General features: G+C 38.4%; 1 protein-coding gene across 1 annotated transcript; it reads right to left on the bottom strand.

The window, feature by feature from the left end:
* Positions 1-991: 991 nt before the first annotated feature.
* On the bottom strand, positions 992-13,977 carry LOC131769091 (double-stranded RNA-specific editase 1). Its single transcript, XM_059084827.2, has 13 exons — positions 13,610-13,977; positions 11,574-11,776; positions 11,023-11,188; positions 9,909-10,042; positions 9,169-9,343; positions 8,557-8,654; positions 7,771-7,942; positions 6,986-7,484; positions 6,342-6,605; positions 5,182-5,378; positions 4,508-4,713; positions 3,740-3,913; positions 992-2,782 (listed from the first exon to the last, which is right to left on the bottom strand). The coding sequence occupies exons 1-13, from the start codon at positions 13,842-13,844 to the stop codon at positions 2,597-2,599; spliced, it is 2,709 nt and encodes a 902-aa protein (XP_058940810.2). The 5' UTR covers positions 13,845-13,977; the 3' UTR covers positions 992-2,596.
* Positions 13,978-15,030: the final 1,053 nt, after the last annotated feature.

Below are 15,030 nucleotides of genomic sequence, written 5' to 3'. Positions count from 1 at the left end.
AGGTAAGCTTAAAGGAACATAACTTCATTACATTGAACGAAGTCACATTTGAAGATCAAACGACAATGTTCCATTAACGTTCCATAGTTCTCATTTTAAGCTTTAAAATAAGTCGCAATACATAAGCACGGAGATCTCACCACTCCAACTCACCTACAATTATTGTAAACCGGAATGCTGAAGGCTGAACTAGCAAGAACTATCAAGGGAAATCCTCAATGAGGCATCGAAAGAAATCAGGAATTGAATTATATTTTAATTTGTTAAGCCCTAAAGTAGAGTTAGAAAAGTGGCATCTTCCTCTCAACCAAAAGCAAATAATGCTAACGGCCAGGTACATTCGTGTACTTGAGGTTCTAATAACCTCTTGTGACATCTAACTAGGGTCTAATTAGCCGATGCAATACCTTTGGTTTAGTTTAACCCTTAAGTCCCACGAGTGACTAAGACAGAGTTTCTCCTTACATTATCAATACAATATCATGCAGACAAGTGATAAGAGTAAAGAAATGCATCAATTTAAGAAAATTTTCGATGATCGACATAAGAATTGTATGGCACAGTAGGGAGAATTACTAATGAATCTTGGGACCGAAAGGTTTACCCGCTGCATGGAAAAGCCATTATCAGTAGGATTGATAAAAAAACCAAACTGTTACTGACAAAATGTTTTGAAAATTTTACTATTTCGAAAAGTTTAGTGGAAAATGACTCGTGAGAGCATCAATTTGCGTGTTGCCACAACAAACATGAACTTAAAGATCAGTGGCCACATTCTCCATACTCTTTATTACGCATTCCCTTTAATACTGACAAGGAGAATTCTTTCAACAATCAGAGCTTCTTAGGTTGGTGATCATTTCCTTTACTCTCATGAATTTATCAAATGACTCGGCAATAAAAATGTAAGGAGAAATTACTGTCCACTCTCAGGGTTGAAAGGATTAAATGAAATATAAACAGAAAAGCGAAACAAGATTACAGACACGAATTCAGAGATATGAGATTTTTATTTCACCTTGTTTAAATAATGTATCACTCGATACAAACTGGTTCCTAGCTGTGTAGAGTACGTTTTTTTCTACGCTACAATCAAACTCATTTTTTTCCAGTGGAAATTCGATACAAGTTGATAATTTCATTATCATTGTCAGTGTATCAACTTAAATTACTCTCCTTTCCCACACAATAACACCGATATCAAGATTACTTTTAAATAAACCATATTTACTATAAAAATCATTGCAAGCGTAAATGGAGTCGACAAAAAGAATTGACCACTGAATCGTACCCTTGGAGTGAAAGCTGAAATTTACGTTACAAATTTGTAATGATAACTTAGTTCTATAAAAAAACTTATTCCTACTATTCTTATGTCAAGCAGTCAAACATGATAAAAAAAAAAAAAGATACATAAAAATTCTAAAAACTGATTTAAATGCATAGTAGAGTAAGTATTTAATGCAGGCCCATATCATCAGCCCTGCAGGAGACGCGTTTCTCCGGCCGCGGGAAGATTTGGGGATTAGAACAGTGCTACACCCTCTGCTGATCTCTATTTGGTTTTCATTACTCAAGACTTATACTTTTCCGCGAGGGGCTGCAACGTTCGTGTCAAAGCCTGCTATTTTTGAGGGCCTGCTCACAAGCTAGTCAAATTATATAGACCAAGCTCCTTCTGATACGTGTTACTTGGCCTAAATGCCGGACAGTCAATTATTATTAAAATAAATAAAATAAAACATTTAGGTGTGACATGAACTTTGTACAACTGATACTTAAAAAAAACCAACAAGGATTTCATTAGTCTTTCATCTATTCATATCTGTAGAGAAACACAATAAAGTTTTCCTTTATATTACTTTCTTTTAATAAAATGCGGTATACGTAAGTCAATCTGTCGAATGAAAGACACTCTCCTTTACAATTTAACACCGTTGGAAGATGTATTGCATGACATTAAGAAAGACAACACCGGATAATACTCTAACACTGTTTACTTTGGGGCCGGTTGTTCGAAGAATAGATAACCCTATCCGTTGGATAAATCTCTATCCGGTAGAAAGTACACTAGGTTTTGTTAACTCTTATCTGCTGGATAGCGTCATCCGCCCTTTGGACAACTGGGCCCAGGTGGCGATCTACGACCTGGTTACTTATAATCCTCCCGTATCTACCTTATATGTCCCCTTATAGACTCAAACACGGGCTCTTAAAAGCTCAAGAAGCACACCTCCTACGAAATTATTCCACCCTCTCCCCACAAAATAAAAAAAGGAAATAAATTAAATGCAATTTAAAAAATCGTATTGTAGATCATTTTATCCTTAAATTCGAAATCTTTCATAAAATTCCGTATCTTCTGGACAAGATACTGGGTCAGAATAAGAAAAAAAATCCAGGGGCCAGGAAGGGGGGTCTTACGGACAACAGAGGGAAAGAGGGAAAGGGGGATTAAAATGCACTAGAGCACACCCCTGGCTACTCCCTTGATAAAGCCTTATGTAAGTTAAATACGTAACATAACAGAGAAAAGTACTGAACTCGTAAGAATCTGTTCTTTGTACGTAAAACTACCAACATAACGAACACATACTTAATTAAAATGACTCAGTTCCGGGGGTTTTTTCATCAAATCCCAGGAGCCGTACCCAGTTTCTTGTAAGCGGTTGTACAACATAGTTCTGGTCTTTTGATAGTCTGTTGCCAGCTCTTTGGCGCTGCGGTAACTCTGTGCATCAAGAATTTGACGATGTCCAAGATCTTGGCTGTGTTTGATAACCTTGAAGGCAAACGAGTGTTAAGACGTTTCTCTTTCATCTCCAAATAAATCATCAAATGTAAGGAATGCGATGTACAAAATGTTTATTTTCAAAACAGATAGCACAACTGTGTAATTGAGATTGCTGCTTTATATTTTGCCCACACAATGACGAGTTATGTCTAACATATAAACTTTTTGTACTAATGACATATTTCTTTCTGATACGATCATTTTTCGAGGATAAGAAAAAAAAACGGTAAAAGCCTTACTCAAGTGTCTCAATCACAAGTTTATAGGGAAAACGGCTCATGGACGACATCTTGTCTCCAAACTGACATTTTCCCTTTTAATTCCCAAGAAAACCTCTGACTGCCGAAAATCAGTCCATTTTTAATATCATAAAACCTTTTGAGGGCAAAAATCAAAGAATGCCGTCTTTACCAATGAGATTATATAACAGAACTTGTACACATCTTCTTGGCGAATTTGTGGACGAATCGGCAGATGTCGAACTCTTGAATACACAATTTCTAAACTTGGAAATACTATTTTATGTCAACATGACAGGGGTTTCAAAAACGTTTTCCCTAAGCGGTTGCCGATGGTGCAATAGGTAGCTGTGCCCGAAGGAGGGGCCGCGAGCGAAACCCAAACAAGCGCTTGCTTACACGCTAAACAGACGGCGGTAAGAGATCTGACGGGCAGCGGTCGACCACAAGTGACCAGCTTTTATTGTAGCCCCTGCCTGAACATCAACGATTTTCATGGGCAGTCATAAACTAAGTAAAACTGCAAGCGAATCAAGTCGTCTTTGGACAAAGTAAGTGATAAGTGAACTCGGCGCAACAATCTCGTCCAACAAAGGATTACGATAAATTTTGAGCCCCATAAGCTGTGTGATATTTCAAACACATCATTCATCTGGGGACATATGTTTCATTCCTGTACCTCCTCATACGATAATAAAGCACTCACCTCTTTCAAGCTCGCGTACAAGGCCTGCCGACTCAGACGAGATGGCTTGCCCATCTTGCTCGGTGCAATACCGAGGCATCCATCAAACACCTCGACTGACGTGTCCTGACCCGCTGACCAGTTTAACGATAGCACCTTGGTTTTACATTTTGTTTCAACTTCTCGCGTGCCGTCCTGAAGATTGAAAAGGCAAGAGAAGCATCAATCGGGGAAAAATCAAAATTTTTATCAACCCTGCTGCTCTTTCTCATTGATCATCCAGTCAAATCAAGCCACTCTTCTCATCTACCGAGTTTTCTCTCAAAAAGGAAGCAAATTCGCGCCATCCTCTCGACAAAGTTAAAAATTAAAATAACTCAGCAGAAATAATTATGATAAGCTATGATAAAGCAAATTTCAATTGAGAGTCGAAAATAATCCGGGGTTGTGGTTTTTTGCTTTATTTCACTGTGATTGGTCCAGAAAACTCGCGCCATTCTCTGAACCGGTCAGATGTGAATCTTAAACCAATCGCGACTCAGTCGCCCGCGTTTTCCCGCGCTTTCGGCAGTTTAGTAGGATTTATCTTGAGTTCCCATTGGCTATTTAAGATATTATCCTTTGTTGTGATTGGCCATAATGACTGCTTTGGATTTGGTTTTATGGCTATCCAAAGAAAAGCGCCTTAAAACTTTAACCAAACACAAATCGGTCAATCATTTACTACGCGCTTCCGACGGTGTGTCCCTCCTACAGTTGTAACTGAGTTATGTTATGGTTTTCACAGACCTGCATGACAAGGTGGCCTTCCTCCAGTTTAGGATGATTGACATGGTAAGAACCCGGAAGTTTGTTTGAAAAGCTGTTATCATTGTCACGCTCCACACGCATGCTCACAGCACGGCTGAGGTGGCCTGAGTGAAAGAGCTTTCCAAGAATAATGGAGTTGATGTAGACAGGCTCAATCAAGACGCTGAGAAGAGACCCCTGGACACCTAATACAACAACACGCATGCGTATCATCAATTTATAAGGAAAAGTTAAATAGCACGCTTTGTTTTGTTTTACGTTTGACTTTCTTTCTCAGCTAAGTTGAGTTAACCCTTTCTCTCTCACGATCCGATTGATAATTCTCCTTACTGTCTACCATACAATTCTCATGATGTTAGTTCAAAGAATTTGGTATTGGATCAACTAAAAAACCCATATTTTATATGTGTCTTTATTCTCTTCCGCTGGTCTGCGTGACATTGTATTGATATCGTAATGAGAAATTATGCCTTGGTCATTAATGGGAGTTAATGTAAACGGTTAAATCTAGTTGCTCCTTACTTAGTAAAATAAACTAGGTGGCCATAAATCTCGTCATCCATATCTTTATCATTATGGCTTTTTTTAATTACTTTGGTTAAGGGGGGGGGAGAGGGGGCATTGAAGAATTTCAATCTTATAAAATTACAAACCTAGGACGTTCCATTTAGCTATTTTGTCACTACATGAAGCAGTGCGCAACCTCTGACCACTGTGGATTCCATCAATAGTCTGAATACCATCCTGAGGATCCAAAGGTATTGTTCCTTCTCCTTTTTCCACTTTTGTTCGTAACAGGCCTTGCTGCCTGGAGCGAAACAATGCTTTACTTTCAGTGGCATCTTCTGGGCTGACAAGTAAATGTTATAAACCTGTCATCTTTGTACAAACATACATACCAAGCCAACATTAAAATCGTCTTATGGCCAAATGGCCCTTAACACCCTAAAATCAGCATGCATATTCTCTCCACTGTTCCCTTTACATTTCCTAAGGTGCTGACAAGGAGAATTTGTTTGACAATCAAGAGATTCTTTAGTTGGTGATCATTTATTTTATTCTTGTGACCCTAATGTTTGATTCAGCAGTGATACTGTAAGGAGAAATTAGATACTGGTCACTCCCAGGAGGTCAAAGGGATAACGGAGTTTCTCATGTACATGTATCCGCTTTCCTCACCAACACATAATGGCAAGTGTTCCTACACTTCTTTGCCAGGCCAGTTACCTTGCTGGCTAATTCTTTAGAACAGTTCCCTCCTTCTGTTGTAATTACTTCCCACCCTATCCACAGGTTTGTCCTGTTTCCATGACAGTTCCCTGAACCCATTTCTACTCCTCAGTGACATAAGGCAGTGAGTATGTCTCCCCTTAACTATAACTTTCATACAAATTCCAAATTAATTACATTGAACAAGTCAATTCAATCAATTTGAGGATGGCTCAAAACAGAATACAAGATTCTGTTAAATATGCAGCCTTGATTATTTCCTTATTTCAAAAATTAGTGTTAAAAAATACTTTAAACTCATAAAAGAATAAAGATAACTACAATAAAAATTGGCACTAAACTTCTAAATATTACACAGGTAACCCTTGCATTGGTGAGTAGCATTAATGTCAGTATCTGACCAACTTTGCACCTACCCCTCCCCTAGCCAAACAACAGTCAACTGATAACAAGTTAGGATTAATGTTGGGTCAGGAGAGGGGTAGGTGCACAGTTGTTCAGACACTGACATTGCTCTGGTGTATTCATGCAGTATTGGACAATATCAATTAAAAATAGTCTGTATGTTTAGGCTGCCAGTTACCTGGAATAATTTTCATTCACAAAGATGGCAGCATCACCACAGGGAGCTGTGCTCACATATAGAAGAAACTTTATTCCATCCCTAAGCTGAATCTTTCCTTGCCTTTCCTTCTGTACAAAGATGCTCTTCACATCTGTTTGTCCACTGAACAAGACTTTCAGATGGAAATAGAAAAATCTCAGCAGACTCCTTCGTGCTATCACCTCAGCATGCGAGTCATTCACTGTTGTTCCATCCATGCGCAGGTGATCACCACTAATGCATCTTTTGAATAAAAAGGAGAGAGATTGAAAAGTTCTCATTGTATATACAATGTTTGATAGAACAGACTCAGACTGGCATCTAGTTTCTCTTCGTTGAAAAAGTGATTACAAAGAATGATCAGAGGTTTATACATTTGCTTGAAAAACCCTCGAACACCCAAGATCTTATTGACACTTATCCCCTGAAGTTGCTACACATTTCCTTGTGAATAAGTTAGGAGAATTTGGTGTTAGATCAAGATAACAAATTGTACCTGATTAGTTTGAGTATTCTCATTCATGTTTGCTGGATGATGTATGGATATTGTAGGGAGAAGTAACATGTTAATCACTGGTGGAAGTTAAAGAGCTCATATGATGCAAGGGTTACAGTTAACCTACTTGTTTCCTGTTCCCAAACTCACAACAGCCCCAGGATCATCATCACCATCCTGCATTACAAATGCTGCCACAACTTTGTACCCAGCAAATCTCCAGCCCTCTGGTGCATCACGACTCAGAATTGACAAGTGGTTCCAACACATTGCTGCTATCTCATCCCCTTCACTGGTGGTCCCTGGGTTGTAAACATGGTGGAGCCCTTTCAGTTTTAAAATAGATGCCACTGCATGTTGAGCAGCAGCCTCCTTCGCTGCCTTCTTAGTTCGACCAGCTCCCAAGTCATACAGCTCCTCACCAACTTTGTAAGCACAGTAATGGAGGGTAGGGTCTATTTTTCCCTCTGGTTGTTTTTCCAGTGCATGTGGTTGTGGCAAGTGGTGGGCCTGGCAGAGCTCATACAAGGCGCTGACTGTGCTTTTACCATCAGTTAGGGACAGTTTGTGCTCTTCAGGGGGAACTGAAATTTCTTCTTCAGCAGTGGAGATCCTCTTTGTTAAATCTTAATGAAATGGTAATAATTAGTACCATGTATCACGCAGACAATTTTTCTCTTAAGCAACACTGAAATCATAAAGATTGAGAATCTTCTTTTGTTTTCAAGCTTCTGTACTTGAAAACTCTTAAAACCACTCTCTAGGCCTTTAATAGATCTTTAAAAATCTTTGTAGATCTGCAGAAAGAGTCAGATATTTTGGAAATCCTGTTATTCCCTAGATAAACATCTCCAGCCTGTGCATCCAAAAAATGTTGGCAGGTGCAGTGTGCAATGAATCAAAGATTCTTACCAACATTGACTTGGAAACCCAAACTTTGGAGAGCAAGTGCTGCTGCTTCTCTCTTTGCCTCTTTCTTATTGCGACCATTTCCAGTGTCATATGTCACATCACCCACCACTGCTCGGAAGTTGAATGTTCTGAGGTGGTCAGGGCCTGAATAACCCATATCTTCAAATTCAACCTATAAACATGGATCATTTGCCCTTCAACATTGTGAAGTGATTTATGTGCAACCTCTCCAAACAACATTTATTTAATAAGTTAGAGCAGTTTTTAATTGAGTATTGCTCTGTGATTGGTGCAGAAAACTTTCACTGCCATCTCAGCCAATCAAATACCAAACCAAAAACAATTCCCAGCCGGGTTTCTTGTGTTTTCCTGTGCTTTAAACAGGTTGCTTGTTTCAACTTTTTGAATTCTCCTTGATGATTTTATCTTTGCTCTGATAATAGTTGCAATTATTTTGGTTTTGTATTTTCTCTATCGAAAACTGCTCTTTATGGAAAACAGTGCTAAGAATAAACAAACATATCAGACAAGGGGTATCATCTTAATGTAACAAAAATATTTTAAACAATTTCAATATAGATGTGTAGCAAGTGGATGGGATACTTTTAAAACAGGTCAAAACAAACTGTACAAGTCTCTATGAGACAAGTGTAAGAAATCTGCTGATCATGGTTACCATAGTCCTCTCCTCAAAAAAAATTTAGCTGCATAATTACTCTCAACTGTCATTGAAATTTTTAGAAGAATCTTTTGAAAAGTTTAAGGAAATCTTTATCCAAATGTTACCTTAACTCCTTTCTTTTGTCCATATTCATTCAAAATGCTGACAGGATGCCTGTCAACTTTCATCTGATTAGCCTGGCCAATAACTCCTGGCGTGGAAGCTGAGAGAGACCACAACCAAAAGGTTAAAATTCACCTCAAATATAGGCTTTACCACAGTTACTGTCCATTGGTAATTCACACATTAACAAGATGCCCAATGTACAAAGAAGCGATGAAGGGCATCCTAAAGAGCATCCTCACATGCTCTTATCTTTGTAAATAGAAAAAAAATGTTAATCTTAAGTTGGAAAACAACTAAGCATGCTCTCAATTGCTGCTCTAATCCAAAATTAGGATCCCACCTTAACAAAAATCTCCTTATACCCCTGTTCTCACTGTGCCACCTTCCTTCAACCTAAAACCCACTTTAGTTAACCTTGGAAAAATTCTTTAGCAAATCTATAAAGGAGTTCCCTCAGAATTTTGAGCTTCTCATAGTTGTGCAATCAAACAATGCCACTGGATTAAGAGTTTCTGGAAAGTTGTCCTTTTTGCAAGTCTAAGGAGATTTGAGACAACTTGATACCACTGTGTGTAACAAAACAATGAAAATATTGGAGAACTGCAAAGTACCTATTTCGACGGGCATGTCAAACAGGCTTTCCAGAGCATGCATGGCTGCATTCTTCTTGGCCACAATCTTGGTTGGACCAGAACCTTCTTTAAAAATCCTCTCTCCAACAATGACTTGGCATGAAAAAGTCTTCTTGTGATCAGGGCCCAAGTGAGGAAGATCCTCATATGAAATCTGAAAAGGGTTGGAAATCTTAGTTATTGCTAGAAAAAGTCACAATTACAAACAATAGAGTTTTTGGGTAAAAAATATCACCCTTGCCTTGTGCAAAGCAATAAGGTTACAACTATACACAACAAAGTTTTGTTTGTATCCCTTATACCTGCTTGACTCTACAACTTGTTGTAAGCAACAACTGACATTTATTCATGTGCTCATACATGAGATATTTCAAATAAGTTTACTTTAGGAGGGGTAAGAATCAAGTAAGAATCGGTCATCAGTTTGGGTACGAACTGACTCAAACTTTGGCACAAACTCTGAGCAAAATCACTCAAACTTAGGAACAAAACAACTGGGTACCAAGTGACTGGATACAGACTTGATGGCTTTGAGATCCATCCATACAAGCAAAATACATTTTGCCATGCATCTGTTCAGTGATTATTAATAATAACTTGGTTATTCCAACATTGAAACTAAGGGAAGGGGGGCACTTCAGAAACAGATCAGGTAAGGATAAATTGTAGCAAGAATGTCTTGTGAATTCAGTTGCAAAATGCACTGGGGTTCCTGTTACCTTCAGCTGGTTCCTCTGACAGTGCTCATTCAAAAGCATGATGGGATCTTTGCGTAACAAGACAGCTTTTCCTGGGGCAGGACCACCAGGACCAACAGACCAGTGAGGACTTTTCTCTGAGGCGTCATAAAGACCTTGACAAGACAATATTCAAAGTTGGATTACCACACCAACCCTGGAGATGAACTTTTATTGTTACAAAAACATGATTAGCATGTTTTCATGTGCAAATTATTTTCACTGGGGCAAAGAGTTATAGTGCAAACATGGGCTATTCTCTGACATTCTCTTAACAATACTCCCAACTTTTAATGCAGTCCTCTGAAAGAGAAAAATCAATACCCTATTTCCTGAAATAAGCTCTTTTGAATTTCAGCAGAAAAGGAGGGGCACTTATAAGAATGATGCATAGTCGGGGGGGGGGGGGGCTTTTTATTTTCCTTTACTGATTCCCCTTTGGCTAACGTATTAAAAGTAATAAGTAAAGTGGCAATAGAAACAGGTTTTCCTTGTATCCCTACTGTTAAAGAAAGTGAGGGGGGAAGGGGTGGGGGCTTATTTGAGAGGTGTGCTTGTTTTACATTATGGCCTAAAGGGCAGGTGCTTATTCAGGGGATTGTGGGTGCATACTTGAAGAAATACTGTAAATCTAAATCTTTTCAAGTTATATTCAGGATTGCAGCCTGAATCTTTTGTTGGCTGGGTAGCCTTTTCCAGTGAATAATCAGTTTCAGCAAATTGGTGTCAAAGAATAAAAAAAAAAAAGGTGTTTGCAATCTACATGTTTTCTTATGTTGTGATTAAGTTTTAAACTGAGAAAAATTAGACCCACTACAAATATAATAGTGTAGTTTGGATGTGATTTGCTAAATATATGCTGGATAGCATTATCTCCTTTTTAACCTCTACATTCAAACATTAGTGCTCATATTCTTCACCCTTTTCTCCATGCATCTTCCAAGGTGCTGATAAGGTTGGTATTCATTTCCTTTATTCATATCACCTTACTGTGTAATCAGGGGTGTTATTATACAAAGACATTAGATGCTAGTCACTCTTAGGAGTCAAAGGGTTCAATGACTGGGTGGGTAGGCTAAAGAAACATGCACCATACCCTCTGCAGGTTCCCAATTCATCAGAGTTTTCAGTGCCTCAATAGCAGCAAACTTTCTAGCCATTCTCTTGGTGGAACTTGACTTTGGTCCAAATGTTGCCTCTCCTACAGTAACCTGAGCCTTGTATAATCCAGGATACATGCACTGCACATCTTCAAACTTCACCTACTCATAGCAAACACAGTGAGAAAACAGGCTTAGGTTCTGTTTTCTAGGAAAATCCCAGCAAATTATCAGAAACTTCACTAACAAAGACAATAATTTTAATAAAAATCACACAAGCCTGTAAGGCAAGTGCAACTCCTAGTCTTTGAAAAATTGTTAAGTGCTTTTTTACACCTTACACCATATATCCGACTGAAAAAACCTTGATCCACAATTTTAAGCATGGACCTTGAATTTGGTTAGTAAGAGATATATATGTTTCCTGTAAAAACAGCAAACCAAGAAATGAAATAAATTATCTAATTTGAAGAATATTATGTGTTTCCTATTAACTTATTATAATCTCTCAATCATGGTAGAAATAAAAATATATATTCCAACTCACAAGCTGGCCTCGTTTTTGCCCAAACTCATTAAGCAACATCACAGGGTCTTTATCTGGTGGTGCTGACAGCTCAGTGCTCTTCATCTTTGCATGCTGCCTGCGGGTGTGAACATTTCTGCGTCTTCCAGCAAACCCATGATGGATTTCTGGCATTTCTCCTCCATTTGCTCCCATGATGTTCTCTTGAAACCTGGCATGAGGTTCTGCAATAACAAAAAATAACAAAAAATTCCATGGATTATACTAAAGGTTAGGAACTTCAAATCGTGTGCTGTACCACTCAAAGGTAAGTTGACAGTCTTGATTTGATACTCAATCCTCGATACTTGAAACTATCAAGATTTGAGGTTCAAGAGTCAAGGTTCAAGTATCAAGTATTGAGAAGCAAGGATCGAGACACTTGAAGAACTTTTTGAGGGTCTCAAACCGCAGTATTGAGAAAATGATTTAATTATTGCATGCAAAAAAAATAAATGAATAAAGGACAAAATGCTTAGACTCAGTGCTTTCAATAAGACTAGAAGAAGGTGGCTACCTCTGTAAAGCACCTGCTGGAGAATGTTCCTATTCTTATCCCATTGCTTCCATTCAGAATAAACAAGCTTTGAAGAGAATTTTCAGTGTTAAAACTCTGTAGATGAATATCAAATTTTCATCTCCTTTATAACAATTGTTCAATTGATCATTTTATTTCTGATCAAAATCTTCCATTTGCAGACATGCAAGCCTGCTCCCTCAGTTTCACACAAAAAGTCCTCTGAAATTTGAGTCAGTACATTGTTAAAAATTCATGCTATGCTGGAATTCAGGATAAGAAAATATCTATCATTTTTATCAAAACTCATTTAAAAAGATAAAACTTGAATGAAATAACCCTAGAAGATCTTGTGGTGTTTTAGGTCTCACTTTGTGAGTTTGCTTGAAAGCTTCCAAAGTATACCCAGCGATTCACAGTAGAATACCCACTGAAGCTCCGGTGGGTGCCAGGTCTTATTGAAAGCACTGTAGACTACACAGTGATTAGACTAAAGGTTAGGAACTTCAAATCATGTGAAAAATTAATTGTGTAAAAACTCCTTTATTTCCCAACTTGGAGTGTCTCAAACTGAGTTTTGAGGGTCTCAATACTCAACTTGAACATCTCAAAACTAATGACTTGAGCCTCAATCCTTTAGGTTGTTGAGGATTGAGAATTGAGGATAAAGATTTGAGGGACTGTCAACATCCCTCTGAGTGGTACTGTGAGAAATCCTTTATTATGATCAAAGTTTTAATTCTCTTCACAATTCCAGGACATTATCCAGTAAACAAGTCATGAGAATAGACAGGTCTATCAACTTGAAATTTTACCTCTGACCCCTGTATAGAAACAAACTCTCTCAACTAATTCACCAAGAAATGTATACAACATAGAGGGGGGAATTATTTAAAGATAGGACCATAGGATGAGAAAGATGGTAAATTTGAGTGCAGTTATGAAATAAATGGAAGATTTGGTGGTATCCAAGACACCTTTTACATGGTAATGGCCTTACTCACCTGACACTTCTTTGTACAGAATTAGCTTATGCTCCCATATGCATCAGGAAAAATAGGGAGATTATGTCAGATAATTTGAATGTTATCTGGTATAAGCCTGGAGCACCAGTGGTAAAATTTTAGTAACTCTCAAACACTAATTCAGAATTGAATATTTTGACACCGCCCTAAGCTGATGTCGTGCAACAATCTCAGTGGATTGGGTTTGGTTCTACGACAAAGAGATTGTAATGGCGTTTTGAAATGAGATTAATAATTGAATTCGACGAAATCACGCAAACGAGCAATCTATGTCGGTTTGTGACAATAGAAGAAACTAAAATCTGTCCGATGGATATGAATTAAATTAGCCAAGTAGTGGAAACTTCCGTTAACGAATCTCTTTAAAAATTGATTGTCAATTAAAAGATGCTCTAAGGTGGGAGGGAAAAAACTATACAGCTGCAACAGTTACAGTGCAGTGCTCGAACATATCTATGCGTGTGTTTAGACAATACCTTGAGCAAGTTCTTGCAATGCTAGATCTGCGGCATATTCCTTAGCATCCTTCTTTGATGAAGCTGTGGCGGGAGGAAAGGCGCGATCACCAAGTTTCGCAACAGCAACAAACTTTGGGTTGTGGGGGTTTTCTGTAGAGCTGACAGCAACTTCAATGCTCGCCAATGCGCCACATTGTTCACCATATTCTTTGAAAGCTGCGCGAGCGTTCTTGTTCACGAGATTACCAAACATTTCGCCTCTATGTAGTCTCGGAGAATTGAATGAGTAATTTCGTGACAAAATCGATCCTTAGGTGCACTTCAAAGTGTTAAAAACAAAGCGCTGATATGATGCGAGTCCACTAAGGCATCAAAACATTCGTCCTCTTTCTGACAAATGTAAAGTAGACCCAGTTCTCTCTCGGTCAAACTAGGTATTCTGGGCAGCACAGTATTCCACCTAATGACCTACTAACTGTAAGCGGCCAGATGGAAAATCTTGATTAAATAATCGAAATAACCTTTGTCTACCCAATGGGAAAATTAATAAATGAATAAATTTTTAGCAATTTATATAAACAATATCCTCTATTTGACTCAAAGATGCGGACAGCTTTCCGAGAGCGAAGCTCGCGCAAAATAGGGGCTATTGTGTTTGTTATCCCTCCAATATTTTGCGACGCGCGTGAAAAATTGTTTACGTCGAGCTTACTGTATGCAGCGTGGGATGTTTCCTTTTGAGTGTTTTCTGGTACGACTTAATGAACAAAAAACCACATAACCCTTTCTTTCCCTGAACTGAATTTGAGACGAAAACTTATCGTAATAGACGTAAAATTTGACAATTGGGGAATATCGCTTCAGTGATATTCTCGGATATTACCTGGTTTTAGACGGCGCTGGGGATATTCGGTTACGTGCTGCGTTTAGACCAATCGCGTGCGACCAAAAATATTTGATGGATCATAATGGGTGTTAGTTCACGCCAATAAAGACGATGAAGGATAGATAACTTCGTCACAATCTATCCCTAAGAAACTTTCATAGGCAGGGATGATACAAGGACACTAAGAGAACCATGGAATACCGTAGAGTATCGTTTCAAAAAAGCGTTCGCAATGTGCCTCCCCCCCTACCCTTCCACCCTCCAAAACCCTCCACCCTCCTTTGGAAAGGGTGACAGTTTAGGTGGAACTCCAAACAACTGTATCGAATAGTTTCGCCTTAACATCTTTATAAAATAGAACTCATTTCCACAGGATCTTGAACAGTCGCACTTGCAAGGAATTTGACTTGCATTTGATAAATAGGTTAAATCTGACGAAAGTTTGGGGATGAATGCAAGCATACCACTCAATAAAGTGTTCATCAAGAAGCTCTCTTTTCAAATGAGGAAACCTGATTACATAACATAAATGGCTGATCTTTGCACATGGCAA

This window comes from Pocillopora verrucosa, chromosome 8, assembly GCF_036669915.1.
Source record: "Pocillopora verrucosa isolate sample1 chromosome 8, ASM3666991v2, whole genome shotgun sequence".
NCBI lineage: Eukaryota > Metazoa > Cnidaria > Anthozoa > Scleractinia > Pocilloporidae > Pocillopora > Pocillopora verrucosa.
The sequence above is the reverse complement of the archived record's forward strand: the minus strand, read 5'-3'. Positions and strand labels throughout refer to the sequence as shown.